This window comes from Rousettus aegyptiacus, unplaced genomic scaffold, assembly GCF_014176215.1.
Source record: "Rousettus aegyptiacus isolate mRouAeg1 unplaced genomic scaffold, mRouAeg1.p scaffold_m13_p_12, whole genome shotgun sequence".
Lineage (NCBI taxonomy): Eukaryota > Metazoa > Chordata > Mammalia > Chiroptera > Pteropodidae > Rousettus > Rousettus aegyptiacus.
The window spans coordinates 39,920,374-39,936,239 of NW_023416287.1; the positions used below are offsets into that span (position 1 = coordinate 39,920,374).

At 36.0% G+C, this 15,866-nt stretch overlaps 1 protein-coding gene across 2 annotated transcripts in view; it reads right to left on the reverse strand.

Annotated features, from left to right (window-relative positions):
- TXNRD3 (thioredoxin reductase 3) overlaps positions 1-15,866 on the reverse strand; it is a 48,702-nt gene that overhangs the window by 7,134 nt on the left and 25,702 nt on the right. The window contains exons 7-13 of one of the 2 annotated variants that reach the window (XM_036229744.1): positions 15,546-15,688; positions 13,996-14,111; positions 12,942-13,167; positions 11,628-11,720; positions 7,050-7,126; positions 6,321-6,477; positions 2,682-2,789 (exon numbers count right to left, since the gene is read on the reverse strand). In XM_036229744.1, the coding sequence (XP_036085637.1) occupies positions 2,682-2,789; positions 6,321-6,477; positions 7,050-7,126; positions 11,628-11,720; positions 12,942-13,167; positions 13,996-14,111; positions 15,546-15,688 (920 nt within the window). The remainder of the gene's footprint in view (positions 1-2,681; positions 2,790-6,320; positions 6,478-7,049; positions 7,127-11,627; positions 11,721-12,941; positions 13,168-13,995; positions 14,112-15,545; positions 15,689-15,866) is intronic. The other variant, XM_036229745.1, reaches the window with a different exon arrangement.

The following is a 15,866-nucleotide window of genomic DNA, read 5'->3' on the forward strand; positions in this document are numbered from 1 at the left end:
TTTCATACAGAAGGCAATGGACTAATGTTTGGTGCCAGGATGAGAAATGTACTCTAAACTACAGATGGTCCCCAACTTACGATGGTTCAGCTTACGACTTGCTGACTTTACAATGGTGTAAAAATATTATACTTTCAGTAGAAACGATAGTTCAAATTTTGAATTTTGACCTTTTCCCAGGCTAGCAATAGGCGGTAAGAAACTTTTTTGTGAAGCTGGCCAATGGGAACAAGATGATTTTGTCCAACCATACAGGCATACTTTGTTTATTATACTTTGCTTCATTGTGCTTCACAGATCCCGCATTTTTTTACATGAAGATTTGTGGCAATCCTGCATGAAGCTAGTCTGTCATCACCATTTTCCCAACAGCATTTGCTCATATTTCTGTCACATTTGGGTATTCCTCACAATATTTAGAACTTTTTCACTATTATTATATTTGTCATGGTGATCTGTGATTGGTGACTTTTAATGTCACTACTCTAATTGTTTCGGGGCACCATGAACTGCACCCAATCAATCTGGCAAACAATCAAAAAGGTGTGTGCTTTTACTGCTATACTGACCAGCTGTTCCTCCATGCTCTTCCTCTCCTTGGGCCTCTCTAATCCATGAGATACAAATGCTATTGCACATTAAATATACTAAAGTAGTATAAACATAACTTTTATATGCATTGGGAAACCAAAAAATTCATGTGACTGGCTTTATTGCAATACTCACTTTACTGTGATACTCGCTTTACTGCAGTGGTCTGGAATTTAACCTGCAATAATTCTGAGGTATGTCTGTACTCTAAAATTTTGTATTAAGTCAGGCCAACCCAGAGCACAGCCCTATTTAGGCCCCTTTAAGATTTATTTTTTATTATACTGTGTGCTTTGATATTAAGCCATGGGACTGCAGCTGAAGATAAGAAAGTACTATAAAAGCCATTATCATGTTTACTATAAGGGTAGTCTGAGAATATAATTCACCATATCTAAAGGCCCTATTTTTAAGAATGTAAAGAAATATCTCTCAATTCACCCTTCTCTAGTCAGGTAATAGGAAGCTTAAAGTTAATTTCAATTTTCAGCTGAATTCTAATGCAAGTCTATAGCAGCAATCCCCAATCTCTTTGACACCAAAGACCAGTGTTCCTATGAGAATTCAATGCCTGATGATCTGAGGTGGAGCTGCGGCAGTGATGCTAGCACTGGGGAGTGGCTGCAATTACAGATGAAGCTTCACTCATTCACATGCCGCTCACCTCCTGCTGTGTGCTTCAGTTCCTAACAGGTCACAGACCTGTACCAATCCACCACCCAGGGGTTGGGGACCCCTGGGCTATAGGACTTTATAGCATTTTGTGAGCCAACAAGTTAACCTTCTAACATCGCCTTGTTTGTATACCCTCATTTTCTTTCTACTTTGATTTCTTCACTTAAAAAACATCATATATGTATTTTTGAGGGGCCTCCTCAAATATCTTTGTAACAAAAAGTTACAAATCCCAAAAACTTGGGGAACTTTTTTTCACATAAAGATAGTCCTTTAACTGGGATATGGCCTTCTATATTCTTCCTGGCTCTCTATTTTAATGTCTCATTAATTTCAAAAAGTTTTAAAAGTGGTAAATCCATAATTGTTACCATCAATTCTCCAACACCCAAGTGGAAATTTACCACTGCAGAATGAATGGCTCATTATCACAAGGAGTTAATTATAATGCCAATCAAACAATGTTCTCTGTAGTTAATTATCCTCCAGCTCTGTTTCTCTCTATCCCTCCTATGTTGGGAAGGTATGCGCAAAAAAAAAAAAAAAAAAAAAAAAGCCATTCAAACCACCTACCAAAATGTAACGAAATATTTATAAGGTTGTTGTGATTGAATGGGGCAGGGGTGGAAAGAGAGGTAGAAATAAAAATGTGTGGAGGACATCTCTGTGGGAGTCTGAATAGCCCACAGCCCACAAAAGGCGGACAACTCTGGGAACTGCCCATCTTCCCCACCTATAGTCCATCAATAGTGTAAGCTCCCGGAGTCATGAGTCTGGCTACCATCATACCAAATGGAAATGACTGGATAGATGATCCAACTAGGACCAAAGTTTCTCTCCCATAATTTCGAATAGAGACTGAAGCAGTGAGGCAATTAGTTCCTCATAAAACCAGAACTATCAGATAAGCTTGGGAGCAAAAAAAAAAAAAAAAAAAAAAGGTCATATTTTGGCTGCTATGTGCATTCCAGGGAAAAATAAAGTCTGCAGGAACAGAAGAATGAACTGCACACACACAAGCATACACATAAATCCCAAGCAAGTAAAAGGAACAGCTGAGATAGTCTTCCAATTCCTGGTTCTTATTCCTTCCTAAGGCCTTGGTACATTCCGTCATTCCCAAAAGATCTCATATTAACTTGTGCTTTCCTGTATAAGCTTACTCAGGTAGATGTTTCTTACCTGTTATACAGAAGTTCTAATGCATACATTGTACCTCTCTCTTTCTCCAGCTGTATTATTATTAGTTTGCAAAAGAAACAGAACTTAAATTATTTAATTTCTAATTTTCCTAAAATAGGATGATTTCTTACAATATAACCATTATAATAACTAGCAAAACAACAAAATAAAGTGACCGAGAAGATATTGATTAAAAGAGAAATTCTTAAAAAGTAAACAAAATACAATCTTACTTCCAGATTCTCTTTTTTATATACATCAATAGCTTTCTCTTCAGATAATCCACAACAGCCATATTCCAGAGGAGTAAACACTGTAGTTGGAACATTAATATAATCACACTGAAAGATAAATTATGTGCTATTATTTTGTGACATTGTTAAATAAAATCTATATTACACACATTTATAAAAGGAAAATAGGTAAGTCCAGTTAAATAGAGTGAGCCCCTGATTCCACAGCAGAGACCACACGCTGACCAGTGACTTATGAATAGACCGGCTCTCCCAAGCCCCAATTTCAGACTTCTGGTCTGAAAACCATGCTCTAGGGGTGGAGGTGGTGTAGTTCCTTGTCCCTGTAGACAGTTTCTAAAGTGTTCTCCATGCATACAATTCTGGACCCTACTTTCTTGGAGTACCTCTACCAGATGACCAAGAATGACACTATTTCACTGGAAGTTGAGACTACCCTTGGTCATTTCATTTAACGGTGCCACTGAGATGATGAGCAAAAAAGCAGTTCAACAGTGTGAGAATTAGTGACTGCCCTGGATCATCAAGGGTAGTTGGCATATGTGCACTTGGGGGCTAATAAAGGGGCCAGGATCTCATGAGTCCTATGGTTATGATGGAACCCCTTCACAGGCCTTCTCAGACTGAGGCATGACATGAGTGTACAACACAGGAATACTGCAGACTCTGAACCTTTCACACACTCATCCAGCAGCTCCATGCATCTGCCCATAGGAAAGCAAGTACAGGCAGCATCCCCTGCCTAGAGGAGAGAGTGTGTTTGTGACTGTGGAGAAGAGTTGGAAGGTGTTGACAGAAGCATCATTAAAACTGTGTGTGGAGAGAAAGCAGTGAGCGTATAACCAGAGATGAAGGTCTCTGTGCCTGCCCATCTATAGCCCCTTAAGGGGTGATACTAGCCATAGTACTACATGTCCTCTCAACTTCTGCCAACAAGTTACAGGTGATTAGGTCAGGGGTAACATCTAACCCAAAGTAATCCATAAGCTGGCTAGAAATCCATGCGGGAAAAGGTGAGCTGTGTCAATCAAGTCCTTTCTTTGCAGGAAAATGAACTAGGAGCAAAGGAAGGATCCCCCAGGTGGAAGTGGGAGGGACAGGAAGAAACATGCCTGCAGAGTTGTATCCAAGTTGGTCTAAAAGGGCACCATGTGAAGCCCCACCCATGTGGCAGGGCCCCAGAGCAGCTGTGACCCCAGACCCAGCCCTGCTCTAACCACAGTGAGGCCCAGTCCTGGCATGGTACTTGTTCAAAGTCACTGTGTGATTTGACTTATTCATGTGATTCTTTATAAGAAACTCCCTCAATCTGCTTAGTTTGCATGAGTTTCCTTTTTACCCAAAAGGAAAACACATTGAAACACCACCAGGTATCCCTGTGTCAATGAGGTGATTTGTACACAATAATCAGCCTAGAGTCTTTCACTTAAAATGTGCTGTAATCCCATTTTGCAATTGTTAACCGCAAATCATGGGTCAGCCAAGCATTTGTTTTTTTCCCAACATGGCTAGAGAAAGTCACATAACCATGTAGACTGCCTTAGTATTTTCTGACTTCCCTTGGTCCCTCAAATGTTCATCAACCCATTTATTGACCAGCAGCTGACCCCATATCCCATGGCCTACAGTGGAAGCCTCATTTTCAACAAATGCCTGTTTCCTGTTTCACACCAATTAAGAAAAACCAACAGGCAATTTCTCAACTTTTCTCCCTTTCATCTAAAACACTTTCTTCACATCTTATTATCACCTCCTCCACTTGAACTTGAGTTTATCTTGCCCAATTTGTAGCCTTCCTTCCAGTCTGTACCTTTAACTTGTCTCTTTTAATCTCTCCATCCTACGACCACGAAGACTAACCTCTTAAAGCATTAGGCAACTACTCTGCTTTAATACACCCCAAAATGTTATTGCACTTTGGAAGGGATAATTCTTTGTATTAACATTCATGGCCCCACTCATTAATGCCAGCAGAGCCACATCCCCAGACACCTCTTATCTACCAATACCTCTATGTGCGCACAAGGTCTTCATTCACAATCTTATAAGGCACCTGGGGTAATGAAATGAGCTGCATACAGCAGCCCTTCTGAAGAATAAGAATACATGCCCAAAAAACTTTTCACTTGAACCAAATCATGCAAACACAATCAGAGAAATTCAGAATATGAGACATTCTACAAGAAAGGTAGCCTGGATTCATCAAAAAACCAAAGTTATGAAAAGTAAAATAAGCCAACAAACAGGTAAATAAAGGCAGGGGACTGTATCAGGTTAAATGAGACTTAGAAGAGCCAGGTACTGTGTGTATCAAAACACATGCACATACACTTAATGGACAACTGAGAAACGTGAATATTACTGCATTTTTGTTGAATTTCTCAGCTACGGTAATGCGATTGTGGTTATGTAGGTAAATATTCTTGTTCTTAGAAGATATATGCTAAAGTATTTAGGAACAAAACATCATTGATGTCTGCCACTTACTTCAAAAAGCTCAGAAAAAAAATGTATATGCATTGTATATACATATCTGGAAAAAAGGAGAGAGCAAAGATGGCAAAATGTTAATACTGCGGAATTTAGGTGAAAGGGTAATACGGGTGATTGTTTTTATTTATTATTTATTTATTATTTTTTTCTGTGGTTTGACATCTCTCTTAATGTTGGGGAAATAAAGGTCTTCAACAGCTCCCACTGCCCAGAGAAGGCCCTACTGATTCTTTACTGTGGCATCACAGATTTCTGATGATCTGACACCAAATCAATTTATCAGGTTTCCAGCCTCATTCCCCACTGTACCCCTCTATCACCAACTGCCTGCATATACCCCAGAATGCTGTAAGTATTATGGATGGGATAATTCTTGACACCCACCCAGTAAGACCACCTCCCCAGTTGCTCATTACCCACCAACACCTCTGCACATCCACAGCACTCCTAATGGAGCAAAGCATGACCTCCCTCAGCTGCGAACTGCTAAGAGACTGCTCATATTTCTAAAACAAAGCGAGCACTGCAGAGCTCTTGGAATTTTGACTTATCTACTTATCGAGAGCCCTTTGCTTCCTCAACTTTGAATTATCCCACAAGACCCATCTCAGATCTTTGATCAAAGACTATGAAAGGTAGAGGAGACTGTAGCAATCACCTGATTCACACCATAAGTTTTGCAGATGGTGAGACTGAGGTGCAGAGTAGTGAAACAACTCAACCAGGTTCATACGCTAAGCAGGAAAAAAAGCTAGGACCAGCATCCTGATCCAATGAGTCCCCTCCTACTCTGTGACAGTGCAACTGTCCACCAGGAGGCCTCTTGGGAGTCAGAATTAACTGCTCCTCATCTTACGCATGACCCCCACCTATCTGGTAAATCCCCTTGGTGCTGGAAACATGTCAGTCCTTTGTATATCACCCAGCACAATAAATATCTTGCACACAGCAGATATTAAAAAAATATTTATTGAAAACCATTACTAATAGTAAGTCACCTATAAATGACTTATCTGTGAAGGTCCCTTTACTTCCAAAACAAGCGCACAAGTGTTATTTGTACTGATTTTTTAAGTCGTAATTTTTATTTAGATATTATCTTAAAAACAATAGTAAGAAATTTACCTTTTCTAAACGACCCCCAAAGAGTCTTCGAGCCAATAGCTTGCCTGCCTGTATAGCAACAGGGGTGAGCTCAAGTTTCCCTTCCAGAATATCTCCTATAGCGTAAACATAGGGCACGTTGGTCTGTTCCATATCGTTTACTGGTATCTTGCCATTTCTATTAGATTTTGGAAGGCAGAAAAATATATTATAACTAATTCTATACTGCTGGATGACTAACACTATTCCAAGAGACAGAGACTAAGTACATAGAGAAAAGACCTCCCTCTAAGAACAAAGGTACCTGGAGTCAGAAACTGTCTTACAATAAGATGTACAATAGCAAGGGTTTCTGGAGCTCTAAAAGAAAACATCCTACTGGTTGATGAAACCACGCTTGTTTTTGGATGCTGAGGATATTGCCAGATTTCTGCCAGAATTGCACTTAGAGCTTTGAAATTTTTTTCCTTGCTTGACTAAGGACATAAAAATTCACTCTAAATCAGATAGTAAGTGCATACATTTCCACAATTATTTTTTAAAATCATGCATGAGCTCTTTAAGGCACACAATAGTTACTGATTGATTAATGAAAAAACTGGTAACAGAGCTCAGACAGCACTTCCTGTAAAATAAATTTAAAGCATTAAAATTTTGCACCTTAGTAATTAAATGAGAATTTCTAAGACATGATCTGTAGAAACATTTTGCTTTGTGCAGCAATAGTGCAATGATCCCACATGTACATACTTCTCATTGATTTTGACACCAATCTTCTCCAAGCCTATTTTCCTTGTACAGGAGTCACGGCCAATTGCTAACAAAACCTATATTTAGAGAGAGATCAAAAACACAAATTATCAGTATCGAGAATGAGAGAGAGAACATTACTATAGATCTTTCAGACATTACAAGTTTAATAATTATTTTGAATGTCCTAGGCCAATGAATTTGACAGCTTAGATGATAAAGATTCCTTACTTTTCTTTGAGGTCAACTGTGTTTTTACTAATTGCAGTATAATTGATATATAAGTTTCAGGTATATTACGAGTCGATATTTGTATATGCTGCAAAATGACAACCTCAATAAAATCTAGTTAACATCCATTACTATACATAGTTACCATTTTTTTTCTTGTGATGAGAACTTTTAAGATCTATTCTCTTAGCAACTTTCAAATATACAATAATACTATTATTATAATAATATTATTACCTATAGTGACTATGTTGTATATTACATCCTCAAAACTCTTTGAAAGGCACAATCTACCAAGCTTACACACAAATCTCAGTAACCTTATTTTATGTGTGAATTATATCCCCCTTCTTCCCCCACCTCCAGCAAATTCACATGTTTAAATTCTAGCCCCTAATACCTCAGAATGTGACTGTATTTGGAGACAGGACCTTTAAAGAGGTAACTGAGGTAAAATGAGGCCATTAGGGGAGGCCCTAATTCACTATGACTAGTGTCCTTATGAAAAGAGCAATTAGAAAACACACAACAGATTAAGGAGCAATCATGTAAGGACACAGGGAGAAGGTGACCATCTATTGGCCAATGAGAGAGGCCTCAGAAGAAACAATGAGAGGCCTCAGAAGAAACCAAATCAGCTGACACCTTGATCTCAGACTTCTGGCCTCTAGACTTGTGAAAAACTAAGCTTCCTTTGCCTAAGGCACCCAGTCTGTGGTATTTTGTTATGGAAGCCCTAGCAGAGTAATATCCTATCTTCCGTACTCATTAAAGAAACTGAATTCACAATTTATTAACTTCCCATAAATTAACTCCAGACCCAGATGACTTCACTGGTAGAATCTACTAAACACATAAGAAATAGTACTAATGGTACAAATACTCTTCTAGAGAAAAGGAGGAGGAAATCTTCCCAACTCCTTTTTATGAGGTTAGCATAAATATCTGATACCAAAATCAAACAAAGATATTTAAATAAAATTATAAACCAATACCCTCATGAACATAGATGTAAAATCCTTAACAAAATCTTAGCAAATCAAATATAACAATATGTGAAAAGGATAACTAATCATGACCAAGTGAGGTTTGTCCCAAAAACACAAATTTGGTTTAACATGCGAAAATCAATCCATGGAATTCATCTGATTAATAGAATAAAGGAGAAAATAACTTGATCATCACAATAGATGTGAAAAAAAAATCTGACAAAATTTAACACCCTTTGAGGATTTTAATTAAATCCTCAGCTCACTAAGAATAAAAGAAAACTTTCCCAACATGATAAAAGGCATGTATAAAAAAGTTTACATCCTGGCAATCATAAAAGACTGAATGCCTAAGATCGCCCCTGAGATCGAAGCAACATGAGGGCGCACGTTCACAATTTCTATTCAGAACTGTACTGGAGGTCTTAACCTGTGCAACAAGGCAAGAAAAAAACAAAAAGCATGCAGACTGAAAAGAAGAAACCAAACTGATTATATCTGCAAACATAAATCCTAAGAATCTACAACAAGGTCAATGTACAAAAGTCATTTATATCTCTATACACTACCAACTAACCATTAAAAGTTAAAAATTTTAAAATATTATTACAATCGCTTAAAAAAATGAAATACTCAAGATAAATTTAGTGAAATACATGAAAGCTCTATAAAGCAAAATAACATATTTGATAGAAACTAAAGAATAGATAAATAAGGGAAAATACAGGAAGTTCATGTACTGAAAAAAAAAATCAGTATTATTAAGACGTTAGTTCTTCCAAACTAATTTATACTATACAATCTCAATTGAATCCCAGCCAGCTTTTTTTTTTTTAACTGACATGTTGTTTTTAAAATTTATATATGGAAATATAAAGGACTTAAACAAATTTGGAAGACTTACTCTACCTGGTCTGATATTTACTATAAAGCTTCAGTAATCAAAACAATGTGGTGCTAGCTGAAGGAGACAAATGGTTAATGGAATAAAAAGTGCAGAAATAGACTGACGGTTAAAAAGTCAAATGATTTCAACAAAGGTACCAAAGCAATTTAATAAAGAAAAGGAAGTCTTTTCAACAAATAGTACTAGAACCTCAAGAAAAAGAACCTCGAGTCCTGCCTCACACCATAAACAAAAATTAATTCAAGATGAATTACAGACCCACACATAAAGATAAAACTTTAAGGCTTCAAGAAGAGAATATCTTCACAATCTTTGGCAATTACTCAAAAAGTTAAACAGAAAAACTATATTAGGACCAAACAGTTTCACTCTTAGGCATTTATTTACCCATAAGAAATGAAAATATATATCCACAAAAGGGCTTATACTAGAAATCTTCATAGGATTTTAAGTCACAATTAGCCCAAACATTAAACAGCCTAGGTGTCCATCCACAGGAAAATGAATAAACTGATATATTCATACAACTGTGTATTTATACAACTCATACACCAAAAAGAATTACTGATGTACACAACATGGATAAATCCTAAAAATCATTATCCTGAGTAAAAGAAGCCAGATACCAAGGAGTACCTAATATATGGTTTCATTTCTGTGTCGTCTAGAGTAGGCAAAACCAGTCTATGGTGACAGACTAAGAACAGGGTTGCTTGGGTTCAGAGAATAGGAAGGAACATGAGAGCTTTCTAAACTCACAGAAATGTTTTGTTACCGTCAAAGTAGTATGGATTAGAGAACATGTACATCTTTCAAAATGATTCTTTCAAGATCTAAGATCTGTGCATTCTACTACATATAAATTATGCCTCACTACAAAAATAAACAATTTATAAATTCAGATAATGTACACAACTTCATGCTACTATGTTTGATAATCTAGATGAAATGGACTCTTAAAAAATATAACTATTGAAAAGTAACTCAAGAGAAAAACAGAAAGTATTAAAATTCCTTCAACTATTAAAAAATGAATCACTGGTCTCTCTCTATATATGCCTATATAAAGAATTCTATGGAGATAGAATCTCCATAGAAAATTCTAGAGTTAGATGGTTGCATCAGTGAATTCTATCAAATGTATAAAGAATGTTCTAATATTACAAAAATGCTTCCATGTAACAGAAAAAGAGGAAACATACCCCAAACTTCCTTCATGAGCTAGAATAACCTTGATACCAAAATCTGAAAAGTTCGATATGTTAGAGGAAATTATAAGCCAATATGATTCATGAATATAACATAAATATTCTAAATAAACAAGTCCAACAATATGTAAAAAGGACCTATACCAAGCTGGGTTTATACCAGAAATGTAAAGTTGGCTAAAGATTGGAAAATCAATGTAATTCAAGACATTAACAAATTAAAGGAAAAAAAAAAATAAAAGAAAGCTACAAATGGAACAGTGTTACAACTGTGCTCATCCACTCATGATTTTTTTTTTAAAAAAGAAAACTCAAATAACTAAAAAAAAAAAAAACCTTAGCAAACAAGAGATATAAAAGAATTTCTTTAACTTGATTAAAATTATCTACAAAAACCCTACAGAAAACATTCTTTAATAATGAAACACTGAAAACTTTCCTTCAATACTGAGAACAAGACATGAATGCCTGCCACGGTCATTTCTGGTTAACACAATACAGAGGTCCTAGCTAGTGCACTTTTGCAAGAAAAAAAACAACAAGGAAAATGGTGGAAAAGAAACTGTGGTTATTCACAAATAATACAAATATGCACAAAAAATCCACAATAATCTAAGGATAAATTATCAAATGAGAGTTTTTTGAGCTCTATTATATATTTTTGAACTTTGTTGACTCTCTATATTATTTCCTTTTTTTACCTAAAAAAAAAAATCATGTATATAATAGTACATAAAGCATAAATGTATAGTTTGTGTTAAAACTATTAACTACAGTTTACAAAAGAAATGTTGGCATCTAAACATCAGTTTAAATTAGACTTGTTGCCATTCCAAAATAGTCCATGAATTAGTCACACTTTATGGAGATTTTATAGTGTTTATTTTTTGAAAATAAAAATATCTTTTTTTAAAATTATAAGACAGATTCAATGTTTTTTTGCAAAAATACTCAAATGCAGAAATGTATAAGATATCTAATGTCCTTGAAGTAAGTACTAATAATAGTCAGGTATATCTGCTTCCAGATTCTGTTCTATGAACAGCTACACATACATATGTATTTTATGACATTTTTCATGTACTACTATCCAATGTTAACAGATTAACTACTTTCCATATTTATTAAATTCCTACAAAGAATCCCCCCCCAAATTAAGCCTGGCTTAATTTTCCCATAAGTTTCATCTGTGCTAATTCATGAGCGTGCTCAACTACTTACTGCTTATGAAGTAAAAACTTACTGTGTTATACACTCCTTCAACAGTTTCTGGTCCTTCAGTGGATTTAGCCACTACTTTCAGCTTTCCAGGTGAACCTTTCTCCAACTGTTGAACCTAGTAAGGACAAATAATGTAATGATTCTATCTAAAGGGAACAGAAAATAAATGGGTTATAGGGTGTACATGTGAGTGTGGGTGTACCCATCCATGTGAGTGTATACGTGTGCGTGTATTTAGGTTTTTGGACTAAGCAGGGATAGAAAAAAGAGGACAGTCACAAGATACATTTTGGAGGTAGAAATAAATTAATGGATTAGTTGGAAGTAGTATAAAAGGAAGAATGAAGGGATGCTTTCTACGTGTTGGCTTAATAAATTATGAGGACTCTAGTATCATTTAGTGAGTACTAAGATAGGCCAGAAAGATTAGCAGGGGAATACATTTTGGTAGAATGTCAGGAGTTTTGTTTTTATGTTGTTAAATTTGAAACGCTTATATGGAATTCAAGGGGGGGATATCCAGTAAACAGCTGTACAAATGCGTATGAAGTTTAGGAGAGATGCCTGAGCAGGACATATAAATCTAAGAGCTATTGGCATTGAGATAAAGTGTAGAGCTAAAGAAGACTGCCCAGGTAAAAAGGGCAGAGAAGTGAAGAAGGACAAGATGCTCTGATATTTACAAGTTGAGTACACGTTGAACTATAGGCTGTGGGGCCAGAGAAGTCCAGAAAAAAAGAATATTTCAAATTGAACGAATGTCAGTTTCACCAAATGCTGCCAGAGGCCCATTAAGATAAGAACAGAGATGTGACCACTGACTTTGACAACAGAGTTTGCTACAGACCCTGACAAACAGTTTCAAAGGAGTGGCAGGAATGGAAGCACGTGAGAGTTGGAAGACATGGGAAATGAGGTAAGAAATGAAGAAGCATGGATAGAAGATTTCTTGTAAAGGGGAAAAGAGAAAGCGGGACCCAGCTAGAAAGGTAGAGAGGAGAGGGAGGGTTTGTTTGTTTAAAGATGAGAAATACTGAAGGGAGAAAGATGACGACTAGCTGAAGATGGGACAACCCTGAAAAGGTGACAGAAGGTGAGAAGAACAGTGAGAGAAGAGGGAATCCAGGCTGGGAAAAGCAAGGACATCTTCATGTCAGCAGAGGAAGAGACAGGGACAAAAAGGGGGCATGTTTGTAGATTCTGGGTAGGAATATTAACTTTAAGGTTTCCTATTGAGTACAGACCAATTTATTTAATGAAATGAAGGAGAGGTTAAATAAAAAGCTAAAGAGAGTAAAAAGAAAATAAAAGGAATTCCAAATGTCATTCAACTCACCATCATAGGTATAAATTTTCTTAAGAACTTAACACCATGTTGTTCCATGTAGGAACCGACTCTCTCTGCCATTTCTTGATCAAAGCCACGAAGGAGGACTGAACGCACCATAACTGTGACATCTAAGCCAAGGCCAGCAAGAAATCCTGCACATTCCAGAGCCACATAAGATGCACCAACTACTAATGTTTTGCCAGGGCAATAAGGCAGAGAAAAAAGGTCATCACTGAAAAATAAAAAGAATACCTAGACAATAAAAATGAAAATGAGTTAGATTTCAAAGTATAACGGTCTTTTGTTGGCTGAACTGCAATTTGGGACTTGAATGAAGAAACACTAAAAGAAACAGCCTTTTGAAGTTTGTAATAGTATCTCCTGTGGAGTAAGATGTATACTTCAGTTTTTTCAAAATCAAATTAGTGGACCGCAGCAAAGTGTTTTAAAAAACAGAATAGAAAATATTAGATTAAATTCCATGTGATAAGAAGAAATATTGTTTTGTGGGTTTTTTGGATGTGTGTGTGTATGTGTTCACATGAACGACATTGCAACAAAAATGTTTTTCTTACTGTGCATCAGCTAAAAAATTTAAAAGTCGCTGTACTAAATTATACATGGTCCTCTTGATGATAATCCAGGAAAGATTCCTTTTAAATCTCAGTATTAGGAACAGCCATGATTCTTCTGATCAGCTGGTTTATTATTATTATATAGAAACTAAAACCTAAAGTTAATTGCATTCACTTCTTTGCTTTGGCCTCTGGGAAGTTTAGAGCCAAATTCCCATAGGAATTACCTAGAAACATATAGCATATATTTCTGTGTATAAATTTGACCTTATTATTTACCCATTTTTCCTTTGCTCTATTTTGTTAACTACTTAGCTTCTCTCTCTCTCTCCCCGCCCCCCCCCCGTTTTTTTTTTTTTTTTTTTTGCATTGTATATACCTTTATTCATCAATTCAAATCTTTGTGAAATAAGACAGGAAATAAATAAATTGAAAACACATAAACACAATACAATTTACAGTTAAAATGGTCTATTTAATCTTACCTAGTAATACAGTATTCTTTATCTCCTTGGATTCCTAAATACCGTGGCCTTTCACCTGTTGCTATGACAAATTTGGCAGCAGTATAACAAGTTTGCTGTCCTTTTCTATTGGTTGCCTTAAAAAAAAGAAAAGTAAACCTCATTTTTCAATAAACACTACAGAGTACCAGACGCCATGAACGAACTAATTACTATCCTCTATGGAGCTTCCCATCAATAGAAAGAGATATGCAAAAATAATAATCCAATGTGATAAGCACCACCACAAAATATTAACCAAAAGACTGCAGTGCGGGTGGAGTAGAGGACTGGAAAGGCAGTCAAGAATGGCTTCAAAGGTGGTGACATTTCAAGTGGTGATGAGAAAAGTGAAAAGATTTGAGAGGAATGGAAACCTAAAGAGAGAAGAGTATACATAAATGCACACAAGCCTGAAACTAGCTGGCATCTGGGAAACGAGTGGCCAGAGGTGAAAAAGAGAATATGTGTCAGAGGTAAAGTCACACAGATTAGCACCAAATGTAAAGACCTCTCTGTGTCATCCTAAAAATCTAGGCTATGGAGAATCAACAAAGGTGCATAATAAACACACTATTGTCGATTATAAAAGTAAATCATAAATACATTTGCATTTTAAAATTTCAAAAAGTAATGAAGATGTTTAAACAAGGGGGTGGTTTAAACAGGGATCTGCAACAGACCCCTGTGAAGGTGAAGTGAGGAGGACCCTAGGTTTCCTGCTGGAATAACTAGGGAGATGGTAGTGTCACTAAATGAGGAAGCAAAGAGGAGGCAGGTCTGGCTAGGGGCACTTGGCTTATTCAACCAACTGTACCAGGCATATGATGGTTTGAGAAATAAAACTGACTGACTTACATTTCAACTATGTTTCAGGTGAATAAATCAGTCAGATTAGCCCAGGCATGGTTCTAAAATGGCAGCTTTAATTGGACCACCTCAAATCTTTCTAGAGACAACGAAAAACTACAAAATAACCTCATATCGCTCAAGATCATCATACGCTGTGCTGTGAAAGCAGAGGACAAAAATAAACTGGATGTTGAGGATGATATCTGATTGTCTCTCATAATTCCAATTTAAAATTTTTGTGTTGATCAAAATGGTCTCTAATATACTGATCTTATAATACATAAACCTTACAAATATAAATTTATAAAATACAGTAACTCTGATACTACTCTTATTAATGCTTTTATGAGTAATATATATTCAAGTTCTAAGTAAGGTTTCATTTTTTTAAAAAAATTAATATGGCTAAAATTTTGACCATTTTACTGTTTAAACTTTGAACTTTTTAAACATTTTCTCCTAAGATAGCAATGAAATGAAAGGCAAATAACTTTAAATTACAAGTTCTTTAAAAAGCAATTTCTTCAATTTACCCAGACATGTGGAATCCACAGACAATGGGGGAAACACACGTGTTGCACTAGTTATAGTCCTTAATATGTGAAACAGAATTTTAGCTTAAAGCAAGTACAAACAGTAGTAAGGAAAAGCAATGAAAAAGACAAATATTCAAACAGTACCTTTATTTTATGATGTTCAAGAAATTCTCCATAGGAATTTACATAGGCCACAGCCTTCTCCCTCAAAGACAGCCTGTAGTTCCAATTTAGAGAGCCGATGTGGTTTTGAATTGCTTCTGTCATGGTCTCCCAGTTGTGCTTCACTGAAAATAAATTACCAGAGTAAGGGCGTAAAGAGAATTTTACTGTAAATGGTAAATTACATATAACCACACATGAGCCATATGACATATCACTTTAAAGAATCAAGAAGTAAACAGAAGATAATTAGCAACTTAAATTTTTTAATGCCAGTTATGGTTTATACTTCTTCCTTTTATA